This window comes from Mastomys coucha, unplaced genomic scaffold, assembly GCF_008632895.1.
Source record: "Mastomys coucha isolate ucsf_1 unplaced genomic scaffold, UCSF_Mcou_1 pScaffold20, whole genome shotgun sequence".
NCBI classification, from domain to species: domain Eukaryota; kingdom Metazoa; phylum Chordata; class Mammalia; order Rodentia; family Muridae; genus Mastomys; species Mastomys coucha.
In genome coordinates, this window is record NW_022196903.1 from 37,353,861 (window position 1) to 37,380,077 (window position 26,217).

Consider the following 26,217-nt stretch of genomic DNA (forward strand, 5'->3'; position numbering starts at 1 on the left):
ATCCTGGGTTGATGTCATACAGACCCTAAGAGAACACAAATGCCAGCCCAGCCTACTATACCCAGCAAAACCATTTTTTACTGTACCAAGAAGATTGAACACCAGGTAGTCATGAATATGGCTATTCAATGCCTGTTAGAAATAAAGTGCATCCTGGTATAAAAATACTGATTTTATATTTCTAGTGTATATCTTTCTCAAAACACACATAGAGGAGACATTATTGAGGAATAATTCAATGAAGTAAACATTTAGTATATTTTTAGAGATGATAACCTTGACAACATCAGGATGTTGATTTTGACAAAAAATATATTGAGCAGATACAGAAATTATAGAAAGAATTTCATGTGGAAAAAAATTCACCTCCTGTCCCAGTTATGATTTAAATCTAACATAGAAAGAGCCCTGGCTTCTAACTGGTGTTTAACTTTTTATAAGACCTAGTAGCAACATCTTCTTCCCCTGGAACAGAGTTGTATCTGGGATGTGGTCAGCATACAAACACTAGAGGCCACTAATGGCTGCCTATGGAGCCTTTGGCAGACTTAGCACAGTGCATCCATACTTCATCTGCAAAATGTAGATAGAGAGAAAGTTGTTACGAGGATTCGATGAGCTAAAACTGCACAGCAATTCAAATTATGCCCAGCACTGATGAAGTTCTTGGCAAATGTTCTCTGAAAATAGTGTTACTATTACTGGGGGAAGGCAAAAGCAAACAAACAAACAAAACTGAGAAGTCCTGGAATGATCTTGGAGCAAGAAAACAGGTCCTATCTAAGTCCTCTAGCCCCATGTTCTTTGCAATCTTTTGGATAAGTGTCTGCTCATGCTAAACACCAGTTAAGCTACACATGACCCTTTAGTCAGGACCATAGAAATTTAGAGTATACATGGCTGTGTCCAGAAATTTTCCCAGGACATGACACATGGAGGGAGACTCACTGTTGACTCCATACTAAATGCAAGGACAACCTTTACTGATATTCTCTTAAGGTTAGAGTGCAGATTTGGACAAACAGAGAGTTGAAGTGACATCACCCAGAAAGTAGGACCAAAGAACATCTTAGATTCATTTATAATGCTGGAGAGAATGGCTTAACTATATTTGTGTCTTAGTGATTTGGTAAATAGACAAAAAAAAAAACAAGCAAAACATAGACAGTTCAAGTCAACTACATGCCAAGTGGTAGTGAGTCTGCTCAGATTCAACAAATATTCACTCTGCTTTACAAAGAAGGGACAACTGCAAGCTTCTTTGGACTTGACCTGTTGATATCACTTAGCACTCAATGAGTGCTCATCTAGTAGGCAGAGGAAAGGCAAGTGCCAATATAAGGCTGAGCATAAACAGTGCCATTTCTGAAAAGCAAAGACACACAGAGTGTCAAGGCATGATATGGATTCTTAGACAGAAAAACATGTCTGATTGGGAGTGTCAATAAGATATAGAATGAAGGTTGGAAAGGTGAAAATGAAGGTAATGAAGTTTGGAAGGTTTAGAGACCCAGAACTCAGCCACTTTATGAGTACCTGAAGGTGAAGGGTAGAGTCTGAGGCCAGGTAACAAAGGAGAAGGAATCTGGGGCCCTCTGAGAAGAAGTATACTATTGATCAATGGTGTCTACAAAGGTTCCTGTGGGACAAAGCCGAGTTGAAGGGGTCTCTGTGAAACTCTGTCAACAGATTGAGGCCTGGGAGCGGGAGCAGCTGAGCCAGCCTGTGTGCTTTGATTGCTGCTGCATCGACCAATCTCCCTTCCAGCTGGTGGAGCAGACAACCCTGCACAAGGCAAGCCCTTGCTGACTGCTCCGGGCTTAGGGAGGGCAGAAGTGGGGCCATGCTGACCTGTGCTTTCCCCATCAGACTCATACACTCTTCTCACTTCTTGGCCTCCATCTTGCCTATGTGACCAGCATGGGGAAGCTCAGAGGTGTCTTGGCACTAGAAGAGGTAAGGATGAATAGGACCCACTTGGGCAGAGAGGGGGAGGAATGGATCCAGGACAAGGGGACATATAAAGCAGATGTCCCTCCAGAAGACTGCAAGGCATGTTGTGGTCATGTAGTTCTCCAGTCCAGAAGGGAACCCAGGACTTCTCCCAGGAGCCTGACTTGGGGAATGGGCTTTAGGTGTGAGCTATGGGGAGGGCTGTGGGAATATAACAGAGATTGCAAGCACTAGGAGGAGAAGCTTCCTGGGGGGTGCTCTCTCAGGGAAATTGCTTTGTCTTTCTGTTCCCTGTCCGTCTGTCTCTCTCTCTTACCATGTCCATTTCTGTTTCCTCCTGGTTTATCTATTCTTGTGCTGCCTCTCATTGTCCTCCATCTTCTTTCTTTTTCCTTTTGTCTATCTCTTTACCTCTCCTCTTCTTCCTCAGCTACAGAAAGCTATTGAGGGCCACACCAAATCTGGGGTGCAGCTTCGTCCTCCACTTGCCAGCTTCCGGAATACAACTTCAATTCGGAAGACTCCTGGGGGGCCACCCCCTCCTGCAGAGGGCTGGAATATGCCTGAGGGTGGAGATGGGGCTCCTGGAAGAGAAGTCATGGTTCCTACCATGCCAGAGACTCCTGTCCCACCACCATCTCCAGAGGTCCCTTCCTGCCTGGCCCCAACCAGAGTGGAAGGTGAGCTAGAGGAACTGGAGATGGTGGAGAGCCTAGAGCCTGAGGAGGACCTGGCTGACATCTTGCATGGCCCCAGTCTGCGGTCCACTGATGAGGAAGATGAGGACGAACTGATCCTGTGAACAACCCCCTCCAAGCATTCTTCATCAAAACCATAGGGCCCATGTCAGAGACTGGACATGTATGTGATATGGGGAGGCCTCCACTTCATCTTGTTCCTACCACCACTGTGAAAGGTGATGGTGATGATCTTAAGGAGAACTTGGTCTTGGGCAGGGAAGAATTTGGGTCCATCAGACCTCCCCCACCCCCACTTCCATGCTTAAAGGACTCTGTGTTTTCCTGCTGTGCAGGTTCAGTTCCTATCACTCTAAAGTCCCACAGTTCCCAGTGTTGTTCAGTCACCATCCTGACCCTGCCTGTCTCTATTTCAGCTTCCATATGAAGTAGGTGAGTGGAGGCCCAGATTGAATGAATCTGCAAGTGTCACATTGGAAGGGAATGTGGGACCACAATATGCCATGTGGATTGATCACCCTAAAATGTACCCCCAAGCCTGCCAGCCCTGTGTGCTCCCCAAAAATCTGTCCTAGACCCCATCAGTGCTGCCATTGTCTCTTTCCTGGCCAAGCCAATTATCAAGGCTGAAAAAGCCAACCCATTTCCAGGGAACCAAGTGCAATTTCCTGGAAAAGAGATTGAGGGAAGCTCTGTGTGGAGAGGCAGGTGTCAGACCTCTGTGGCAAAAAGCTCTAGTTCTTCTCCCCGGCTCTCTGCCTAGTTCTGTTACACCTAGAGCATGCATATTTCCTTTTGCCCACTCCAATGGCTAACTTAGCCTACCAAGAGTCATCTCTGCCTTGGGGCCACTCTTTCTAGAGCTCCTCCCAAAACACACCAAGGCTCTCATGCAGCAAATGGGGAATGCAGATTCCAATCCTTTATAATAGCTCCTTGGGGTCCTCTGGCATAAACTTAGGGGCACCCTTGGCTTGGCAAGCTTTAGTTTACTCCACCCTTAAAGGACTCCCATATTTTTCCTTCCAAACCTGCAAGGAGCTTGATAGCCATGCTGTGCAGCATTAGCCTGCTTAACCTAGAAAGATATGCCAGATGCTGTGAGCATTCAAACACTCTGCTCCATTTGTGGGCTCTTTCCGTCGCTCACTATATGCCTTTAGCTCTGTAGTTGAGCCCTCATATATTCTCCCAGTTCTGGCCCTCCCTCCCATTCCCAGTTTTTTTCTGTCCCCCCAAATAAGACACTCATAGTCAGAGGATGCCACCACATTCTGTTTAGTGTTGTTCCACACAGCCTCTGGCCTTCTCCAACATGGGCTTCTTCCACCACCCCAGGCTAAGACATTGAGGCCTGGGTAGAAGGATTAGCAGGGGGCTTCCAAGCCCATGCCCATGTGTATATAATCTATAATACTTATATATTTATATAGAATTCTCTCTGTAATATATGTCTTAGAATCCTTCCTGGGCCTAGGGTGAGAGTTTCACATTAAGAAAACATGCTAAGACTGACCATAAAAATGGGTATTTCTCAGACCTGGAAGACAGAGTGTGGGATATATATGGACAAGGGTAAGAACTTGTCCTTCACAATTCCCTTCTTAACACAAGGAAAAGAAGGGAGGTGTGTGGGCTGGGGGAGGCAATGGAAGGGAAGGAATGGAAGGTTTGGATTTTCATTTAATAAAGTCAGTTGAAAATGAAAGTGTACCCCCCCCTTAAAAAATCATTCAGCAAGAGCAGTCTCATTCACAAGAATATAAAAAACAGCCCTGCTCCCCAGCTGCTATAAAACGTGCTGCACAGCCTTTAACCCCAAAGGAAAAGCCACCCTTCCCACCCACCCCTAACAGCCTCTTCCTGCACATGCCCCACCCCTCCCCTTAAAATAGGCTAGAAGCAAACCCCCATGCACCCTGCCCCAGCACCAGAGAGGTGGTCCTCTCTCTAAAAAAGAGTTCAAAATGGTCCTGGGTCAGCTCCTTGCATCTTCAGAGTGGGGTGGGCCTCACCTGACTCTACGGCAATATGCCAGCAGCCTGGGGAAACCAAGCCCCTGCTCAAGTGCAATCCCTACTAGGTTTCTTCGGGTCTTTTGTAGTCTTTCAATGGGGACCATTTGGCTTCCTTGAAGGATGGAAGGAGGAAAGAAAGCTGCTTTAGTTTACTCTTCCTAACTCTCCAGGGCCCTGAGCAAAGGGAACTGAGATGAATAAACCTCTCACTGGACTTGCTGTCCATGGTCACCTGGGGGAAAAAGATGGGGCAGTGACATGAGACAAACGTGTTGATAGAGCGAGTAGACAAGGCAAAGAGGCCCTGGGAATAAGTTAGCTTCAACATGCAAACTCCCAGGCTGCTAGGACAGGAGGCCAGGGGTTAGGGGCAGTTGCCAGGGTTGGCAGGCTAGCCCTTCCTAGTCCTAGAAATGAGGTCCTGATAAGCTAAACCACAACATACTTGCAAATACGAGGTATCTTCTTCTCCCATTCAGGCAGCATTAGATGAGCTAAGTGACTGTTCACCTACTTTGGCTCTTCTGGTTTATTCCCATGTTCCCTACATTAAGAGACCTTAAGATCCCATGCTTCCCCCTCCCCTGAAGGATGAGGGACACCTACTCTGGTTACATTTCAGTGTATGAATGTGGTACAGGACATCACAGATGAACAGAATCATTCCAACGGTGAGCCTCATCGTTTTGATGGGTAAGGGAGTAGTTTCGGACCCCTGACATTATAGTAGGACACAAGGCCTTGGGACTGGAGCCATGGATAAACAGGAGGAAGGAGAAAAACACGGTGACAAGCTTGGGCATCTCCTATCAAAACTCAGCTTATGCCAAAGGCCAGATTGGAGCTGTGGCTGCTGCAGCACCCGCATAGCAATACTGCACTGACTTGCTGTTGCTCCCTGTCCCCATGGTCCACTCCAGATCAAAAGGAAAAGGAGGTATGCAGGCAAGCTTAGGTCTCACCACAACCACTCCTATAAGGAACACTGGATTGAGGACCCCTAGGAACAGCCAGAGTGTCCACCCTGGCCCTCAGCCAGCCGCCCAGTCCAGCCAAGGCAATGACAGCACCAGACTCCCCCTCCACTCGGCTCAACCCTGAGTCCCCAAGAAGTTATAAAAATGTAGAAAAGGCAAAGAGAAAAGTGTAAACAGCTCCAGAGAATTTGGGAAGGTGGAGGGAGGCCCGGCCCTCATGGTTCCCCACCGACAGGGACACTGCATCCTAGGTCAACAATTTTGAGATGCTTCCCCTCCTTGGGTCTGGGAGCCAGATGGAAGAAGGCAGAAAGAGAAGCCAGACCTGGAATAGCCAACCCCAGTGGGCTTAAGGTCCCCCTTCCAGCCACAGGACATTCAAGTGGCTGTGTTTATTCTTTGTCTCATTGGTGACCCACTTGTCTCTGAGTAGGCCTTGGGATAAAGAATCATACTGTGACCCCTGTCAATCCCAGCTGCCATGTCCACATCACCCTTGGCTCCTGATCTCAAAAGCCAAAGATTGCCTGAACTGGGCCCACTGTCTATGCCAAACACAGAAGGGCCCTTCAGGCCACTCCTTTAGGCAAATAGTCTGCTGTACCTGCCAAGCCATGTCCAACAGCCCCTGAGGCCTGCTTCCCACAGTGGGGATGCACTGGTACCATGGGCAGAAAAACAGAACCAGGAAAGCAAGAGTGAAATGGAGAAAAGAGGCATTCAGACAGCACAGCCAAGGCTCCTGGAAGACGAAATCAGGGGTGTAAAAACAGATTCAGTGTTCAGCGCAACGGACCTGGGCATGGACCCAAGAGCCATAGCTGTGGCTCATCTCCTACCACCATGCCACCTAATTGCCTGGGTCTCAGTTCCTGGAATGATGGTTTCTGGATTGCAAGCCTAGATAAAACCCCCTGCTGGTCCTTCACTTTCCAGGGCGGCTAGCGGCCTGGTGAGGGCTGGAAGCTCCCAGTTCCCTGCTGTCTTCTGCCAGGGTTTCATCTGTGCTGCTGGAGCTTGGGGGGGTATGGGTTGCAGCCATGCCCCTCAGGTTTGAGTGGGGCAGGAAGAAGCTAGTTGTTGGCATCCCCCTCCTCCTCATCAAAGGACTGCACACCTGAGGACGTGACATCAGACACCTTCCGGCTGAGAGCAGTGGACATCTCTGGCTCCTCTCGTGGAGAAAGTGACTCCAGATCCCGGCATCCTGCATCTTCTTCCTCCTCAGGAGCTAGTGGTCTCTTCTCTTCCTCTACAGGTCCCCTGGCCAGTTCCACCCCACCAACCTCTGATGCCCAGTCAGTGTCTACCCCCAACAAAGGTGGAGGCTCCTGAGCAGAGTATCCTGAAGCAGGTTGGGAAGGCCCCATGTCATGCAGGCTCGGCTGTGAGTCATCAAATGCAGGGCCAAGATAGGATCCTGTAGCTGGAGATGCAATGAGGGACTGATCACTTGCTTCCCAGGCATCAGATGACCCCAGACAGTACATCCCCTGTGACACGTAGGAATGAGGCCATCCATCCATGGGGGCTTGAGCTAGTGCATCTGTAAACAGAATGAGCAGGGTTGGAGGAGCCACAGAACATCCGTCACAGACAGTAAGGAGAGCTCACAGAATTGTCCTATGGTTATGACACAAATGCAGAGGCACTGGAGAAGCTGAGACAAATGGAAAAAGTCCTAAATGAACAGGGTAGGGTAAAGGGGATCTAAATAGCTGAGAAGCGTCTAGGCTTCAGGGTTTGACTGTAGAACCATTTCTCACCCTGACTTTCCATCAGCTCTTGGTAGTTGTCACTGTAGTTGCAGTCCAGTGGCTCCTGGGTAGAATTGACACTCATGTCCTCACCATCCATGGAAGACCAGGCCATAAGTGTAGCCTCAGAAATAGCAAACTGTTCCATGACACCTATGAGAAAAAAGTAATTATATTAAGAGTCCTCAGCCCAGCATGCTGGCTCATTGCCTCTAATCCCAGCACTCAGGAGGCAGAGGCAAGTGGATCTTTGAGTTTAAAACCAATTTGGTCTACAAAGTAAGTTCTAGGATAACCAGGGCTACACAGTGAGACCCTGTCTCAAAAAGCCAAATTGAGCAAAGAGCCCTCTAATAACCCTGAGACACATGCAAGGGGTACAGAGAAACCCATTGCTGCATGGTTCAGTGGAAGTAAAATATAAACCACGTATGAAATCATTTAAGAAGAGTAAACAAGTGAAATTAGTTTTACTAATCTTATTTAAATATATGATTCTCTTTCAACATATAGTCAATATGAACAGTATTAAAAAAGTGTCTTACATTCTTCATATGAAGTAACCAGTGACTATTACTCTGAAATAAGGCTAGACCATGGGTCATACTTAGGATTCCTAGCGGGGGGAAAGGAGGGTTCTTCTGCTTAAATAATCTGGAAGGATTAAAGTTAGGTGTTCTAGAAGTTTGTCTTTAAAGGTTTTAGAATTTGAATGTGAAGTGGGAGAGATGGCTTATGGTTAAAGAGTTCACTGGTCTGGTGGAAGGCCTGAGTTTGGTTCTGAGCACCCACACCAGGCAACTCAGAATAGCCTGTAACTGCAGCTTCAGGGGAATCCAACACCCTCCAAGGTCTCTTGCACACATGTGAAGTGCATAAACTTATGCAGGCAAACATACAAGAACTTATAATAATTTAAATAAAATAATTAAATGAAATACTTTTTTTAAAGGAAGAAATTGAACCTAGTTTCAGGTGGTTTAAGACATTCAAGATGAATGAAGTCTCCCGAAGGGAGCGCCAGGTAAACACGGATCCCCCACCATATAAGTCAAGAGACTAGAAGAAGGGAAGGGCGCAACCATGAGGAGGTGAGGAGATGAGCATTGCAGATTCCTGTTCTAGTCAGAGCCACGAATAAGCCGAAGCTCTCGTTGCTATTACCTTGTCCTCCCTCTCTGTCCTCCACGTCTACCTCCTAGTCCCACTCAGACTTCCTCCGCCATCCACCACCCATACCAGCAACACTCAAATCCTTCCCCTCTCCTCAGACCTACCCCTCTTCTTGGGTATCTTGATAGCTGCTGACAGGATCAATTCACTTTTGTATACACACCATATACTTGTCATCAGACATATTCCACTTCCCTGGAACTAAACCACTGTCTCCGGGGCCATTCCCTAAATGATCCACTAGCTGTCACAGTAATGAGTACAGTAAGTCAATTCATGAAATCAAATGTTGATGAACACAGCCTCAAGAAACTCCCCAGGCCTTTTTCATTTTTAGAAACAAAATACAAGCAGAGTTATTTGAAGCCCAAGGCCCCTGTGTTTTTCTTCTCTACTAAGAGAGGCCAGAGAGAAGACAGTACCAGAAGAAAGAAAACATCTGGGACGCATGGCCTTACAAATGTCATCAAGAGTCCCATTTTCTAAGGCTATAATCAAAATATATTGGAGGGCATTTATCAGAATTAGCCATCCAGAAAAAATAAAACAAAAAACAAAAACAAAACAAAAAAAAACATTGAAATCAAGGCTGGTAGAAAATGTGAGCCTGTGGTCAACATGCAGGAAGACAATTTTGCCATCGGGGAGCAGATTAGCGGGGTCAGTCTGACCATCCAAACAACAAACTATTATTTGAAGGATTGGGATATTGGGCTAGAAGTACCTGCTAGGAAACGCGCCTCCTTCTCACCATCACTGAGGTCAGAGTAAGCATCTGTATCCCTGCGCACAGCCTCATGGCTATGTTGTGGCTGAATTGTTGGTGCCTTCCCCCAGCCCTGCCACTCAATCATGTGGGCCACCCGGCCTTGGCCCATGGCTGTAGGCTTTGTCACATGGTCCTTCATGCTCCTCGAGATCCCTATGGAGTCAGACAATACCCATACCCTTCAGAATATCACACAATACTTAGCAGATTCTCCAGTCATCCCTACCCAGGACCCATAGAATTCCATGCACTAGGGAAAGTATCCCATAGTATCCCGTGGGTGATACTTAGGATTGGAGAGGCTTGACATAAAAGCAGATGTTTCAGAATTTCAGGCATGAACCCCATCAGGGTTAAGGAAAAGAGGCAAAAAGAGGAACCTGTCAGCAGTCCCATTTCCAGGTTTGGAGTCTCACCTGAGAATGATGACTTGGCCAGGGCCCCAATGCCATAGGCATTAGAGTTTCGCTTAAGCTTCGGAAGGATGGAAGTGGTATCCTCCATGGAGAGCTAGCACAGGGAAGGTAAGAGAATAGGCAGAGGAATAAGAAGGCTTGGGGTACCTTACATATAGAATAGAGTTTCTGGCTCCCAGGAAGGTGGATACCCAAGGCAGCAATTGACAAAGAAAACCAAGGAAGTATATACCTGGTACATCCCTGAAAACTGGGGGGTCAGCAGAATAGCCTGTCTATAGAAGGTCCCAATGAACAAACAAAAAAGAAGGGTCAAGGTAAACTGAGGAGGGCTAGGGGTAGCTGCACTCACATTGATGCCGTCCCAGGAGAAATCTGTTCGTGTTTGCTGTAGGAGAGAGGAGAGGGGATGGTATCGGGGCACCTCTAGTAATGCAAATAATCCTGCCTTCCTCTGAGGAACTTCCAGATATGCATGGAGAGGCAGACCTTCCAGAGGCTGAGAAAGGCCTCCATGTCGAGCATATGGTGTGTATGAAGAGGATTCCCCCCTTGGGGCTTTCTGGGATGATGAAATGGGTCAAGCACCTAGGAGCTTGGGTGAGGTGGTTGTAGTTGGTGGGCTTCTCAAGCATCCAGCCTTACCTCTGTAGAAGGCCGATGGAGACTGCTGCCATGCAGTGAGCTGGTGCTGTCCATGTTGATCTGATCCACATCCTTGAGGCCTTTCCAGTCCACGGCAATCACTTCGTTCCCTGAAGCAGCCAGAAGATTAGTTTCTTACCTTCATTTCTCTGGCTCTCTGCTTGGTCCCTTTCCATAAAAGGCAGAGGCCACACCCTAGGGTCCATCCCCTCCTCCTCCTCCACCTCTAACACCTACATGTCTCCCAATGTCATGCCTTCTGACTATCCATTTCCTTCTTTGTCTACCATCCCCAAATTTCTGGAGAGAGAAATAATAAGTGAAATGAAACACTCATTTTCAGCTCAGTGGGGAATAGCATACTTAGAGGGAAAAAAAATGCTTCCTGGCCTCTTCTGGTGTTGTTTACACAGAGAGGGAGGGGGTCAAAGACTGAGCTGTATCAGGAAAACCGTTTTCCATTCTGTGCTGAGCAATTGTTGAGATTGTCTTTATTGGATCCAGACTGCTCATCAATTACTGCCCTAAAAACAAGGGCACAGCTTTCGAGGGGAACCTACTCTATTCGACAGCTGGCTTTGATATTTGAGGGATGAGGAGTGTGGCTTCCCCTCGGGCCTTCCTAATAGTCAGGAACTTGGTTGACAGGAAAAGATAAGTGGGGATAGAGGCAGCTGGGAGGTGAAAACTTGAGACTGTTTTCCCGGGAGCCAGAAGGCTCCAAGATGAGATGGATGCTTTGAGCCCAATTGTCTTAGGGGACAAGAAATAGATTCAAGAGAAGGGTAAAAAAACAAGAGGACTTCATAATTTCAGAGCTAAAAGAACAAAAATTTAAGGTGAGAAGACAGAAAACAATGGCAGAAGTGGACAGAACACTTTGAGAACTGGTGTAAAAGTACGGAACCAGGAGGAAGATTCCTGACCTAAGTGCAACACCTCTGTAACTCTTGGGGAAGAATTACTTGAGTATTTACAGAGAAATTCAAGAATCGGGTCTAAATGGGGTAAGAATGGCCCTAAAGCCACTGCATACGTGAACTTTTGCTTTGGGGATTTAGGATCATAGGTCCCTATTTTTTTTTTTTTTTTGAAAGAAGTGCACTGACTGGGTCTTGGGCAGGAAGAGGCATCCAGCATGCAGCAATAGAACTGGCTACAAACAAAGGGGATGGCGGTCCCAGGGACTGACAGGTAGGGCTGGGCATGCCACACATCCAAAGTTGTTAAGCTCTCTCTTGGGATCTTGAAAAACGATGAGACAGGTAAGACCAGGACCTGTGGCTAGATCAGAGAGGAAATACATCTGGACCTAGCAGTAATGGGGCAGGCAGAGCAAGCTCTCTCGCAGAAGAGTGGGAGCGAGGGGAGGGAGGGGGTGGCCTTTGAGGAAGAGGGGGAGCTGAGTCAGAGCCTTAGGGGGCAGGGAGATGGGGGGGAGGAGAACAGGGAAAGAGGTGAAAGCAGAGGAGGGTCTCCATGGAAATAAACTGGGTCTCAGAAATCAGGCTTCCGGAGAGTGAGTTTGTTTGTAATAATAATACGAATTATTCTCTCAGCCTGAGGTCACTAGGGCGTGTAGGCGGGAGAAATTGGGAGTTAGGAAGGGGAAAATTGGGGGGTTTGGGAGAGGACTCTACTAATGTGTTCAGCTCTAAAGTGGAATTGATGCGTGGGGTTGGGGTAGGGGGCGGTAGTAAGGCAGGGGTTGGAAGGAGAGGACCATTAAGGAAGCTCCTTTCTTCCCTCCCCCTGCCAAAGGTAAATAAAAAGCCGGCCGTGCCCCGCCTGCCCCCGCTGACAGGTGCAGGCGGGTCCCAGGGTTCCTAGGCGGACCCCACCCTTCTGGGAAGCGGACTCCCGACCTCTTTCGGGGAGGTAAACCACCACCTCCTCCCTGAGTCCACGGCTCTTCGGGAGCACCCCGGCCCAAGCCCATTCCCTCCAAGCGTGGAACCCGTTCCCTCCCGGTGGCACACGCTCTTCCCGCCCCCGCCCCAGAGGGAAAATGCACGTGAACAAAGCAAATCGGGGGAGGCAGGAGCGACGGGAAAAGGCTACCAAGAGGGAAATGGTTGGGGGCAAAATACACAAGCCATATAGAGAAGAGGGTGAAGATGGGAGGGGGCGTGCGGAAGAAAGTCAGGGCTGGGGCTGGGGAGGAGGTTCTGAGAAGAGGGGCTGCTCCAGAAAGAAGGGCTCGGGAGGCTCTGGCCACAGCAGAGTAGACGCGAATGGCCTGAAGGTGGAGAGATGGGGCCATCGGGAGTAGGGAACAGCGGCGGAGCAGCGAAGGATGCTGTGGAGAGGCAACCAGGGAAGGACCGCGCCTGCGGGAGGGCGATGGAGAGAAGGCTATGAACTGAGAGGGATGGAAGCCCTGGAGGCGCGAGGGCACAGGGATAGAAGGACCTTAGCGGATGGAGGGAAAGTAAAGGCGCGAGGCAGGGCCGGGAGGGCGCGGAGGGAGGTCCCCGGGGGCAAGGATGGGATGGGGGAGGGGGCCGGAGGAGCGCCCCGGGGCGAGCTTGCCCCTGACCCGTGCCCAGCCGCGGTACCCACCCACAGTCCGCGAGCCGATGCAGCCCATGGCTCCGGGGGCCGCTGAGTCCCGGCCCTCACCGACTCGGGGCGCTCGCCGGGGGGAGCACCGGGAGCCGCGCCGCCGCCCCAGCCGCTCTGCAGCGCCGCGGCTGTCTCCGCTCGGCTCCGCTCCCCCCTCCCCTCTCCATCCCTCCCCACGGCAGCCTCCGTCGCCGCCGCCGCCGCCGCCGCCGCCGCCGCCACCGCCTGGCTCCCCCGCCCCGCTCCGCTCTCGGCGGCCGGGGAGGGGGCTGCTCCGGGATTGGCTGCGCGTGGAGCCTCCCCGCCCTGCCCCCGACCGGGCGCCGCGCTCCCCGCGCCCCTCGCCGCTCTGTAGCCACATCCCTCCGCCTGTCCTTCGCAGCCCCCGCCCCTGAGCTTCTCGCCATCCCCGCAGAGTGCTCCCGGGAGATGTTGATGGAGAGTGGATAATAACCGGCTTGTGTCTCAGGAGCCCAGTCAGGAAGCCAGGGCCCACCCTTAGGATCTGCTTGATGGACTTTGAGGGATACGGGGTGAGAAGGCCGAGAAAGAAAGTGGGGCTGAGATGAGAGAACGCCCTGCTGAATGGCCTTGGGTACCAAATTCCGCAAACATTTGTTTTTTTGTTTTTTGTTTTTTTTCCTGACGCTGCATCTGGGACGCACGAAACGGGATTGGATGCTTTTCTGGTTGCCCTGCGTTTCACGTGCGTTGCTTTGCCCACCCAAACAGATCGTGAAGTCTTTGCCAGTGGATGCTGCGAGATGCTTTCCTGTCCTCTAGATGTTCTGGGATGGGTGTGGGGCTGGTGCAAGTAATCTAGCTCTAGGCTTGGGTCCGGATGGGAAGAGAATGGAAATAATTCTATTGCAGCTATAAGAGAATGAAAATATCAGGATCTGAAACCGGCCACAAGACATGGTTTTAAATCAGATTTAACTTTTCTAAGCTTATGTGGATGTCCGGAAGCAGCAAAGGGAGAATACTGCCCCCTGCCGAGAAGGGTCAGCACTACACCAAGGACCCTATGGGAAAGGAGAGGGAGATCTGAATTGGGAGAGTCAGCGGACAATATTACAACTAACAAGAAGAATCTAGAAGACTACTAGGAAGGACAAGGAGACTCTTTCGTCTTAGTCGAACCAGTAACGCAAACCCTGGGCAAGCAAGTCTGGGTGGTACCATTGATGAGAAGCAAACACTAATTCTGCGTCAGCTTGCTTTCCATAGGTTTTGTATCTTTCCTGGGATTAGAGAGGAAGAGGGGCAGGTGGCCTTGTGGTTTTGAGGCAGAGTAAAAGGGCCTGCCTTACACGTATAAGTTTGTGACATTTAGATTATGACTGAGGAATTACATCTGATGAAATCCCAAATGAAGATATGGGAGAGGATATATTTGCTCATTTTCCGGTACTGTAACAAAATTCCTGAGACCAGGAAGTTTATAAAGACTAGAAGTTTGTTTGGAGGCTGAAAAGGCCAAGAACTTAGTGTTAGCAACTGCTGCTAGTGTCCTAAGGGCTTGGATGCATTGTAACACTTGGAGATGATATGGTGAGACAGGATGAATATGTTAGCTTCAGCCTCTTTCATAGTGTCAACCTCTGTGACCTTCACTAATCCTTATTATTGCTCTAAGACCTTGTCTCCAAATAACATTAACATATGAATTCAAGGATTAAGTCCAAGTCTTGCATTTGAAGGGCCTCTTGCACACTCTATCAGGAACTGACACTAACTGTGTTTCTGGGAGGTCCATCTAGAAGATCTGGGGATTTGTTCTGGCCAGCTGCCTTCTGGTCCCTGTAAAGCACATGGGGCATTCTGTCCCATTCTCTGAATCTTTTGTGGCACAGCTAACAAGTTCAGTTTTCGTAACCCAAACAAGCTTCCTGGAAGACAATTTGACAGTACAGATCTTCTATATAAAAAAATATTTAAAATTGCATCTGCTTTTACACTTATAAAGACCTTGACATAAGCTGTTCACAAGGCCTCTCGGAAATACTGAGAATTCAGTCATGGCTGGGTTACATAGAGAGTCCAAGGCCAACACTGCTAACTTTGTGAGATTCTTATCTCAAAATGGAATTTTACAAAAGGTCTGGGTGAGCACTTGCCTAGAATATTCAAGACCCTAGGTTCAGTTCCCAGCAACAAACCCAGTTCTAGTTTGCTATCTACTGCTGTGATAAACACCAAGACTGAAAGCAACTTGGGCAGGAAAGAGTTTATCTTAAAGCTTGTAGTCTAGGGAAGTCAGAGCAGCACTATAAAGTAAAATGATCAGTTTTTAGTTTTTGTTTAAAGCAATACATATCCTTCCTGCCTTCCATCAGTTTTTCTATCCAAGTAATTGATGGAATTTCCTGAGAAATGCTTATGTTTTGCACAACTCTAACTCAAACAGACTTACAGTTTGACCCTCAGCAAAATCCTAATATTAATTGGCTCATATTTGAAGTTTTATAATACAAGGCTCGGGCAGAGTGCCCCCATGTGGCACTTCCTAACTGGTTCCCTTTGGGACAGAATCCCAAGGTGAAACCATATCTTCACTTCTCTTGTTACTATTGCATGCCTGTGGCTCCTTGGGGGCACCTTTTGGATGGAAGAACACAACCACATTCAGGGATGGTACTGTGTATTATGCTCTTGTCCTAGGATCTATGGGTAGAATAAAAAAAAATCCATTAACTTTGTTTAGGAAAAAAAACCTACATGTATACTCACTAGCAGGTAACTGAAATTTTTCCTTTACTTGAGCTACACATGTAAGCAGAAAGCCACAACAGTATTACATCCCAGTGTATCTTCATCAGCAGTCAAAATCACAGACATTACAAAACAGTCATTGAAGAATTTTTTCTGTGATATTCTTTATCTCATTACTCCTTTGAAATCATTAAAAAGTATACTTAAAATTACATTTGCTTTTTATATTTGTTATTTAATGATTATATTGAGAAGCACCAAGGTCAGGGATATGACTCAGTGGTAGAACACTTGCCTGGCATGCATCAAGTCCTGGGTTTTGTTTTGGTTAAGGAAATGATAATAGTTATTTATTTTATTTTGAGAGGTTTTCGTACATATACTGTGATTACATTTAACTACCATTGCACTCTATTACCACTTTCCCTATGAACCCCCTTTTCTCCCTAGGTCCCCGGTGGCTATACTATTGAAGAAAATGGTCCCTTCCCCCCAATCTAGTAACATCTTTCAGCCAACAGCTCTTCAGGAAGGATCCCTATCATTGATGATATGCTGAAAGCCCAGCCTTTCCTACTTGTTCATAACTGCATGTGTTCATGATTCCAGCAGCCATGGAATCCTCTAGTTATTGAATTCTTTGTGGCCACTCTTTCACAGTATTTGATGCTAGATATGGCAGCAAAGGCCTGTAATCCCATTTCACTGGAAGGTGAAGACAAGAGGATCAGGAATTCAGGGTTAGCCTTGGCTATATGGCAAGTTCAAGGTTATCTGGGCTATAAGAAACCCTATGTAGGACTAGAGAGATGGCTCAGTGCTTAAGAGCACTGGCTGCTCTTCCAAAGGACCTGGGTTCAATCCTTAGCACCCACATCACAATTCATAACTGTCTGTAATTCCAAGAGATCTGACACTTTGACACAGACTACCATGGAGGTTGAACACCAATGGGCAGAAAATAAATTTTAAAAAATTAAAAAAAGAAACCCTATCTAAAAATAAATTAAAAATAAAGCAGTTATATTACTATATTGGTGATCCAGGTATTAAAAAATACTTGATGCCGGACGGTGGTGGCGCACGCCTTTAATCCCAGCACTTGGGAGGCAGAGGCAGGCGGATTTCTTGAGTTCGAGGCCAGCCTGGTCTACCGAGTGAGTTCCAGGCCAGCCAGGGCTACACAAAGAAACCCTGTCTCGAAAATCAAAAAATAAAATAAAATAAAATAAAAAATACTTGAAGCCTCCTGAACTCTAAATATATACATAACAGATGATTCTCTTTTTTGGGGGGGGGAGAGTTCAATCTAATTAAAAGTCACAAGTGGAATGACCACTGAGATTTTCTGGAGATTAGTGATCTATAATTCCTTTCATTGAGAATATGCTGAAAGGGCACTGAAACTCAGAGGATAAATAGTTCCCCTCATATACATACCCTCCCTGCCCTGCTGCCCAATCTTGAGGTGTTTCTCAACAAATAGAGAGTCCAGAGCCCTGAAGCTTAATGATCTGTGTCTTTTGTTTCAATTGGGCATCAGATTAAGTTAAAGGGCTAAGAAAATCCCAGAGAAAGAGACATTCAAAGTCCAAGAACAGGCAAGATTAGTTTCCTGAGCAGGTAAGGAGGTGGGCAGGAATTCACATGGGGAATCAGCACTGCTCCTTCACCCTAGCTGGGGGTGGGAAGGCTGGAGTGGGGAGAGTGGCGGGGGTGTGTGTGTGTGTGAATGGGCTAATGCTAGCAGGTCATGTCAGAAGACAAGCTCATATGCTGTGTCAGGGCATAGGAAAATGTAGCACACAAATATCACTTTGCACCTGGAAAGACTGTTCTATCTATACATACAGAACCCCTAATAGGATGCCTTGTGCATATATATATATATTTGTATGTGTCCATGTGCATGTGTCCAAAGGACAAGAGTCATTATGGGGTGTCTTCCACTATAGCTTTCTGCCTCATGTTTATTTTGCTTTACATGTAGGAGTTTTTTGCTTGTGTGCACTCTGCTTGCCTAGTGCCTGTAGGGGCCAGAAGAGGGTGTCAGATCCCCTGGAACTGGACTTAGACACTCATGAGCCCAGTATATGGGTACTGGGAATTAAACCAAAGGCTCTTAGAAGAGCCCTAGTACTCTTAACCACTGAGCCATCTCTCCTACTCCTCCATCTTATCTTTTAAGGCCAGCTCTCTCAATGAAGTAGGTGCTCATTGATTGGGTAGACTGGCCTGAGACTTCAGGAGCACTGATTGCCTCCATCCCCCTCGTAATCACCCCCACCAATGTACACTGCCACACCCAGATTTTATGTGGTAGAAAAGAGCTTTGGTTATGTGTTTCTTCATTTGCTTTTAAATAATTACTGTCAATGCATAAATAAACAGCATTACACATAACATTATGGAAACTGAGCAGGTTATACTTAGGAATATACATGTATATGTACTTATATATATTGCTTATAACACTAATTAATGAAAACAGAGGTCATGAGTTTGAAAGAGAGCAAGGATGGGTATATGGGAGGACTTTGAGGGAGGGAAGAAAGGGAAGGTAATTATAATAAAAGACAATTAATTACAATAAAAGACAAAGAATTTAAGTAAAAAAAAAATAAAGTTGAGTGGGTAGGGAGGTGGGGGAAGATCTAGGAGGAAATTAGGGAAAGGAAAAAAACATAGTAAAATATATTGTATGAGAGGGTGGCTTTCAATTAAAATAAATAAAAGCAGTATTACTCAGTTAAGGGAATTTAGTTGATAACCATTCTTTCACTCCTGATTGTCTTTAATTAAGGTAAGCTCATAAGCTAAGAAGGGATGCATTTACTTACATTCCTAATTTCTGAAATAGAAAAACAATCACCTCTCCTTAGGAAGGCTTTCAGCAAGAGGTCTCAGGAGCTGTCATACGATGCTCATGACTCATGTCTCATTTAACATCGATGAAAAGAGTTTGTAGCTTGGGCCATCAAGGAAGAGGCTCAGAAACTCCCCTTGCTGAGTTAGCTTTAGGGCAACTCATAGCCAGCTGCTCCTAGGAGGCCTGCTTGCTTAAGGCACTAGGAGTGGAGATAATACATAGGAAAACCTTGTCTGGTTAGAAGTCATCAAAGTCTGAGAACTAGCAATGATGACATTTATTTAATATATTTGAGGTTTTTCTTTTGGGGGGGGAGGAATGATATATGATTTCTCACTACAGCCCAGGTTGCCCTGAAATTTATTATGCCTTTCAGGCTGGCTTTGGGGTTATGGTAATCCTCCTCCATCATGGTAGTATGTGGAGCTTTCTTCGCCATACTCCCACTCTCAGAGAGGTGCTCAGATGAGGCTCCCAGCCCCTGTGCTGGTGGAAGGTCCTACACTGTGCAAGTCTGCTGAGGCCAGAAGGATAGCTCCAAGCAGTCAGTCTATCAAATGCCAAGAGCCACAGCAGATGCTCTCTGCCTTCTGTTGGCAGGAGAGGCAGAAAGGCCTATGCTGACCAATCTCAGATCTGCTAGGCGGTGAAGAAGATGTAACCCTTTAGGCCAACACAGCTCGCTAATTTTCTGCAATCTGACACCTTTGCAAGTCTAAGCTAGGTTCATTTCCATATATAACCACGTAAAGAAGCGTAAAGGCATGATTCAGGATGGTCAGTGCTGTCTTTGATGCTGTTCTCAGCCACATATCTCCTATGTGCAATAGTGTGATGGTTAATCTTTATTGTCAACTTGACTATATTTAGAATTAAATAAAAGACTTACTTCTGGGAATGTCTCTGAGGTAGTTTATTTCCAGAGATAGTTAACAGAAAAGAGAAGATGCACCCTGAGAGAGTGGTACCATCCCATGGCCTGTGGTACTGGACTGGATGAACAAGAAAGCAAACTGAGCCGGGCAATGGTGGCACACGCCTTTAATCCCAGCACTTGGGAGGCAGGGACAGGCGGATTTCTGAGTTCGAGGCCAGCCTGGTCTACAGAGTGAGTTCCAGGACACCCAGGGCTACACAGAGAAATCCTGTTTCAAAAAGCCAAAATAATAATAATAATAATAATAATAATAATAATAATAATAATAATAATAATAATAACAACAAAAATAATATAAAGAAAGAAAGCTGAGCACCAGCATCCATAATTCTCCACTCCCTGAGAAGTATAACCAGCTGCCCCATATTTCGGTAATCGTGCCTTCCCTGCCATGGTGGACTGTGCACACTCAAATTACGAACTTTCTTCAGCTGTTTTTTCAGGTATTTGTCTCAGCTAAGAGAAAACTAATAGATACCATGGGCAAGTCAGCATCACCAATCCACAAAGCATAGGATCCTGTAACCTTGTCTACCACATGCTGGTGCACAGACAGCTGCTTCCAGGGAGATACTCCCAAGAGCTGTGCTTCAGGTCACCAAGAGGGTGGATGCATCTGGTTGTTTGTTAAGCAGATCTGTGTGAAAGTTCAGCAGAGAATTACTTCTGATTTCAATGTCCCATCCACTCCAGCTTGGATATAGTTGGTCCCCTAAAGAATCATGTGCTGGAAGATTTTTTTTTCCTACTTTAACAGTATTGAGAGATGGTGGATCTTTTAAAGGGTGGAGCCAGTAGGAGAGAATTAGATCATTGAGGGACCTCTCCTCAGAAGAAGATTAGAGCCCTTCTACTGGGAGAGTTAGGGGCCCTCAGGACTGGACTCAGTGTTGGAAGAATGAGGAGTTAGGAAGCCTAGGACCCATCTCGGTCTTCCCCTTCCATCTTTCTAGCTCACATGTGAATTTTTGCTATGTGATTCCATGTACCAGTTGTAATGAGGATGAGGGGGCATCCTCACGTGATAGTACCCAGGGGATAGAACAGAAAGTGGACTAAGACACTTTATAAAACCCCCAAGGAGTAAGGCCAGTCCAAGGGGTCTGGGATGAGTGGAGCTCAGTTTCTCTCTCCAACAGTCTAGTGCTCTTTGCTGCATCCTGTCAGATCTCAAAGGCCACATAGGATGCTATCATGATGCCCAAGTCAAAAGGTGGAGCAGAGCCGGGCGGTGGTGGCCCACGCTTTTAATCCCAGCACTCAGGAGGCAGAGGCAGGTGGATTTCTGAGTTCGAGGGCAGTCTGGTCTACAGAGTGAGTTCCAGGACAGCCAAGGCTCCACAGAGAAACTCTGAGATCAGGCAGAATGCTAGGAAGCAGGCCTTAGCAGCTAAGGAGTCAGAAGTCAGAAGTGAGGAAAGTTTAAATCTCAGAGAATAGGGCCAGATGGGATTTTCTGAAATCAAGGAACCAGTCAACTGTCATAAATCCAAGAGAAAGAGGAGGATTTGGTCTGTAGAGCAGACATTTATGTAGCTACTTACTCTAGCCTCATTGACCCTCCTGACAACCCATCTTTCATGGAGTACAAATAGATCCTAGGACTGGAAACCAGGTTTCTCAACTCAGCAGATTCAGTTCTTAGGCAGTTCGTGAAGGGAGCAGCAAATACTCTGCTATGCTCTGGAGTCTTTACGTGGGCACCCTGAACCCTCATTTTACGTGGGCTCCTCTGGGGGAAGATACCCCTGCCTGGTGCTGATAAGCCTGCTGGATAGAATTCTAAACTACCTGTCTGTCGTCACTTTTACCAGGTAACCAATGCCAGTTTCCCTATTTTGAGCTACAATCGCAGATCAGATCCTTCTTCATATTCTTGTCTGGGTGAGGATCTGCTGCAAAATCTACTTTCCTGAAACTATTAATTACCTGACAGATCCATGTGGTTCCCTAAGATCACTTCCTACGCGAAGCAAAGCTGCTGAGTCCAGGCAAGGGTGGCACAGGCCTTTATTTTTGACAATTAAAAAAAAACAGTGAAAGCCAAGTATGGTGTTGCATGCCTGTAGTCCTAGTGTTTAGGAGGCTTGCTGTGAATTTGAGGCCAGCTTAGACTATATAGCAAGTTCCAGGCCAGCTTAAACTCCTTGGAAAGGTTTTGTTTTGAGAAAACCAGCCAAACAAGGGCTAGAGAGATGGTTCTGCACCTGATAGCTCTTGTTCTTCCAGAGGACCTAGGTTTGATTTCTAGCACCCACATGATGGTTCACAACTACCTGTATCTCTAGTTACAAGGTATCTTTGGGCCATCCTCTGGCCTCCACAGGCACTGCACGAAAATAGCATACAGACATATATGTAGGCAAAATACCCATACAGAAAAAACACAAACAAAATGAAGAGTGAAGGCTGGGTGTAATTCTGGCCATCAAAAAATGAGACTAGAGAGTCATGAATTTAAGGTCAGCCTGGGCTACACAGTGCATTTGAGGCTATCCTGAGCTAAATAGCAAGGTTACCCTGCTTCAGGTAAACAAAAGTTCATTCAATAATGAGAAAACAAGGCAACCAGAGTACAGCATGCTGCTCCTCTAATTCTAATTCTTAGGCTGCCACTGTTTTTCTTACCACATGTTTCCCATGGAATTCTGTTGGATTGTTTAGACATGATTTTTTTTTTTTTGAGGTAATGTTTTTCTGTGTATCCCTGACTGTCCTGGAACTTGATATGTAGAGCAGAATTCAGAGATCCACCTGCCTCTGTCTCTCAAATGTTGGGATTAAACTCATGCACTACCACTCTTGGCTTATGGTTTTTTTTTTTAATTGTGACATTAAATACTATTGAAATAAATCTAGGCTTTATCTTCTTTTAAAATAATTTTATTAGAGAGCAGATTGTGTATGCTTTAGTACAATAAAGTTTAAATTACACACACGTATACATATATATGTACATATATATGTATATATATATGATACTTAACATTTCTAGAGAACTCATTGTTCTTCTGTTCTGTATTTTTTATTTTCTTTTTGTTTGATTGTTGTTTGTATTTTGTTTTTTTTTTTTTGAGACAGGGTTTCTCTTTATAGCCCTGGCTGTCCAAGCTGGCCTCGAACTCAGAAATTCACCTGCCTCTGCCTCCCAAGTGCTAGGATTAAAGGCGTGCACCACCACTGCCCAGCTGTTCTGTATGTTTACAAATGGGTGTGTAGTGTTGGGGGAGGTGTTCTGGTCACTGTTTAGTTAAGGTTTTGTCATAATAAGCTGATAAAATAGTCTTTGCTCTCTGGGGTGTGGGACCACTTACAGGCTGTTCACTAGGTGAGTCAGTTACAATTTTTCTGTTAGTGTCTCCACCCAGATGAGAAAATTCAAAGGAAGCTGAAAACTTAATTTCAGGTAATGTGTGCTATTCTCTAACTTAATGAAAGTTTCACAAACAAATGCATTCATTGTAGAAAAATCAAATACAGATTAGCAAAACAAAAATATATCATTACTCTTTGTATCTTGTACTATTAACATTTTTATATACTTCATTTAAATGTGGGTGGGTGGGAGTGAGTGTATTTGTATGCATGTACACACATGTGCTAGCAGTCGTAAAGGTTGGCTTTTTTTATTTTTAATTATGTATATGCCTATGTGTTTGTACATATATGCACCTGAGTGTAAGTTTCTTTTGTAGGTCGGAAGAGGGTGTCAGATTCCTTGGAACCGGAGTTAAGGATGGTTGTTAGCTGCCCTATATGGGTACTGGGCACAAATCTCAGGTCCTGTCTAAGAGAAGTATTTACTCTCCATCACCGAGCCACCAGTCCAGTACTACCTTGGAATCTTCTTTCACATTTGTTTCTTTATTTTGACACACTGTGCATGTGGCGGTCAGAGCACAACTCTCAGGGTAGATTCTCTCCTTCCACCTTGTAGGTCCTGGGGTCAGACTCAGGTCAGCAGGTATGTCAGCCTGACCCATTTTGTCTGCCAGGGTAACTCCTCTTGCGGCAAGTGGAAACAGCTAGGAGCACAGAGTGAAGGCATCTCCTGTTCTAAGGCAGGAGCTGCACTGTCAGTCTTCCTCCTTGTATCTCTCTAGTGTCCTTCGCAGTCACGTTGCTGCAAAAGCCACTGGCACTTACCTTGTCTTCTCCTTTTTTCACCTCCGTTCAGTCTTCAGCCCATCCTGTCTGCATCTTCAGTGTTCTGAGGCAGCTCGTATGCAGTCTATGTGAGTAGATTTTGTTCTGAGGCAGCTCGCATGCAGTCTATGTGAGTAGATTTTGTTCTGAGGCAGCTCGTATGCAGTCTATGTGAGCAGATTTTGTTCTGAGGCAGCTCGCATGCAGTCTATGTGAGCAGATTTTGTTCTGAGGCAGCTCGCATGCAGTCTATGTGAGCAGATTTTGTTCTGAGGCAGCCCTGCTTTGGTCATGCCCGCGGAACATTCCACAACATTGCATACTTTCTAACATTTTACCCTATTTTTTTTCTTGGATTACCGGTTTCCTTTTTTGCTACTTCTTAATTCCAAGTTAGAAGTGTTTGTGGAGCACCTACTGTGTGACAGGACTGCCCCAGATGCTGGAGGCCAAGACAAGTGCTCTCTTGGGGTTTAAAGTCAAGTCAAAAGCTGTTAGGGAGAAAAACACAATAAGACAAAAACAACATAACAACTAGACTAGATTGGTTGGAGGATGCAGTGGGGAGGCAGAGGCAGGCAGATTCCTCAGAACCCAAAGCCATCATGGTCTACATAGTTCTGACCAGCCAAGACTACACTACACAGTGAGACCATGTGTCAAAAACAAAACGAACCCCACTAAACTCTATACTTGTGCATATTATTGTTTTTGTTTTGTTTTGTTTTGTTTTCTGTGTAGCCCTGGCTGTCCTGGAACTCACTCTGTAGACCAGGCTGGCTTCAAATTCAGAAACCCGCCTGCCTCTGCCTCCCAAGTGCTAGGATCAAAGGCGTGCGCCACCACTGCCCAGCTGTGTATATTATTGTTAGAGCTAAAGACTGAGTGATACATTAAAGATGATGAGTACATTGAAGGTAAATAAAGGTGAGGAGGAAAATAGAGTCGGTAAGTATAGTTCTGAATACATGAAGTGGTCTGTTTGGAGACAGCATGAGAAAGGAAATGACACCATAAGCCATGTAGATACCTGTGGTTCAAATATAAAATGATCGCCTACTGCAGTGGTTCTCAACCTGTGGGTTGCCATCCCTTTCGTGGCTGAATGCTCCTTGCACAATGGTGGCCTACAACCATTGGAAAACATATTTACATTATGACTTTTAACAGTACCAAAATCACAATTGTGAGGAGGCAGCAAAAATAATTTTTTTTTTACAGTTATGAAATAGCAATGAAAATGAAGAACTGTATTAAAAGGTCATGGTATGAAGAAGGTTGAGAACCGCTGCCCTATATGCTTAAGTATCTGAACATGTACTCCTTAGACGGTGGTATGTTTGGGAAGTTGTGGAACTTTTAGGAGGTGGGACCATCCTAGAGAAAATCTCTATAAAGTCTCTTTGGGAAGGGCTTTACAGGCTACAACCAAGCATTCATCTACTGCACGTTCTCTCTGCTTCCTGGCACCACAAACAGCCGTTGAACACTCAGTTACTACAGACAACTCACTCTGCCATGCCTTCCCAATCATGATGAACTTTAAGGCCCCGACCATGGCTCCAAAATAAATTCTTCCTCTATTAAGTCGCTGCTGTTAGGTATTTATTTGTTCATAGTAAAGTAAAAATAACTAAGGCAGAAAACTGACATCAAGAATAGGTCCTTAGTTAGTTAGGTTAAAAAAAAGAATCTGTCCATTGTTGTGATGAGCCTAGCCATATGGTTCATACTGATTTGGAACTGGTTTGCAGGGCAAATGGGGAGCATTTGTGGCATCAAGTTACAGAAGTCTTAAGATACTGTAAGCGAAGCTTCATAGGCCATTCTGATGGGAGTTCAGAAGACCAGAATGCTGATAGAAATGTGGCTAGTTTAACACTATACTTCTGAGGTTTCAGTGGGAAACAAATACTATGTCAGGAAATGGGCTAGATAACTTGTTTTAAATTCTGGAAAAGAATCTGGCTATGCTGTGTATGTGACCCTGAGATTTTAGTGAGGTTTAATTAAAAGTAGTTAACTAAAGCCCAGCGGTGGTGGCGCACGCCTTAATCCCAGCACTTGGGAGGCAGAGGCAGGTAGACTTCTGAGTTCAAGGCCAGTCTGGTCTACAACATGAGTTCCAGGACAGCCAGGGCTATACAGAGAAACCCTGTCTTAAAACAAACAAACAAAAAAAAAAAGTAGCTAACTAATTAATTCAGTACAAGAAATTGGAAGACAGTATACCATCCATGATATGGTTATTACTCACTGCTCTTATGCAGATTTTTCAGGGAGGAAGAATAGAAGGTAGAGTGGAACTGTGAGAGAAGTTTCTGGTTTGTATGTATGAGTATGAGGAAGTTTCAAGTTTCAGACAAGATTGGTGAGGGAAAGGTAGCTATAGATGTTAAGGATATCTGTTAAGGAAATTGATGCAATTAAAGAGGGACCAGATACTTTGCAATATGGAAGAATACCAACCCATAGACAGCTCCAGGGTATTAAACCGAAAAACTCATTTGAAAAACATGCTTTATGAAAAGGGAGTGCCTGGAATGACAGAGTCTTTTGGGGTAATTTTCTAGAAAAAG

The 26,217-nt window shown here is 45.9% G+C and overlaps 2 protein-coding genes across 9 annotated transcripts in view; one reads left to right on the forward strand and one right to left on the reverse strand.

Annotated features, from left to right (window-relative positions):
• Positions 1-3,232, forward strand: part of Clcn1 (chloride voltage-gated channel 1) — a 33,743-nt gene extending 30,511 nt beyond the window's left edge. For both annotated transcript variants that reach the window (XM_031381678.1, XM_031381679.1), the window contains exons 21-23: positions 1,690-1,794; positions 1,870-1,956; positions 2,384-3,232. In XM_031381678.1, coding sequence (XP_031237538.1) covers positions 1,690-1,794; positions 1,870-1,956; positions 2,384-2,755 — 564 coding nt within the window. In that variant the 3' untranslated portion in view covers positions 2,756-3,232. The remainder of the gene's footprint in view (positions 1-1,689; positions 1,795-1,869; positions 1,957-2,383) is intronic.
• A 681-nt stretch (positions 3,233-3,913) lies between these two features.
• Fam131b (family with sequence similarity 131 member B) overlaps positions 3,914-26,217 on the reverse strand; it is a 36,572-nt gene continuing 14,268 nt past the window's right edge. Inside the window, exons 1-8 of one of the 7 annotated variants that reach the window (XM_031381687.1) lie at positions 11,685-12,362; positions 10,644-10,706; positions 10,407-10,516; positions 10,114-10,149; positions 9,762-9,855; positions 9,301-9,498; positions 7,413-7,556; positions 3,914-7,192 (exon numbers count right to left, since the gene is read on the reverse strand). In XM_031381687.1, the coding sequence (XP_031237547.1) occupies positions 6,720-7,192; positions 7,413-7,556; positions 9,301-9,498; positions 9,762-9,855; positions 10,114-10,149; positions 10,407-10,460 (999 nt within the window). In that variant the 5' untranslated portion in view covers positions 10,461-10,516; positions 10,644-10,706; positions 11,685-12,362 and the 3' untranslated portion in view covers positions 3,914-6,719. Of the gene's footprint in view, positions 7,193-7,412; positions 7,557-9,300; positions 9,499-9,761; positions 9,856-10,113; positions 10,150-10,406; positions 10,517-10,643; positions 10,707-10,966; positions 12,363-12,968; positions 13,383-26,217 lie in introns of those variants that run through there. The other 6 variants (XM_031381684.1, XM_031381683.1, XM_031381681.1 and 3 more) reach the window with 6 other exon arrangements.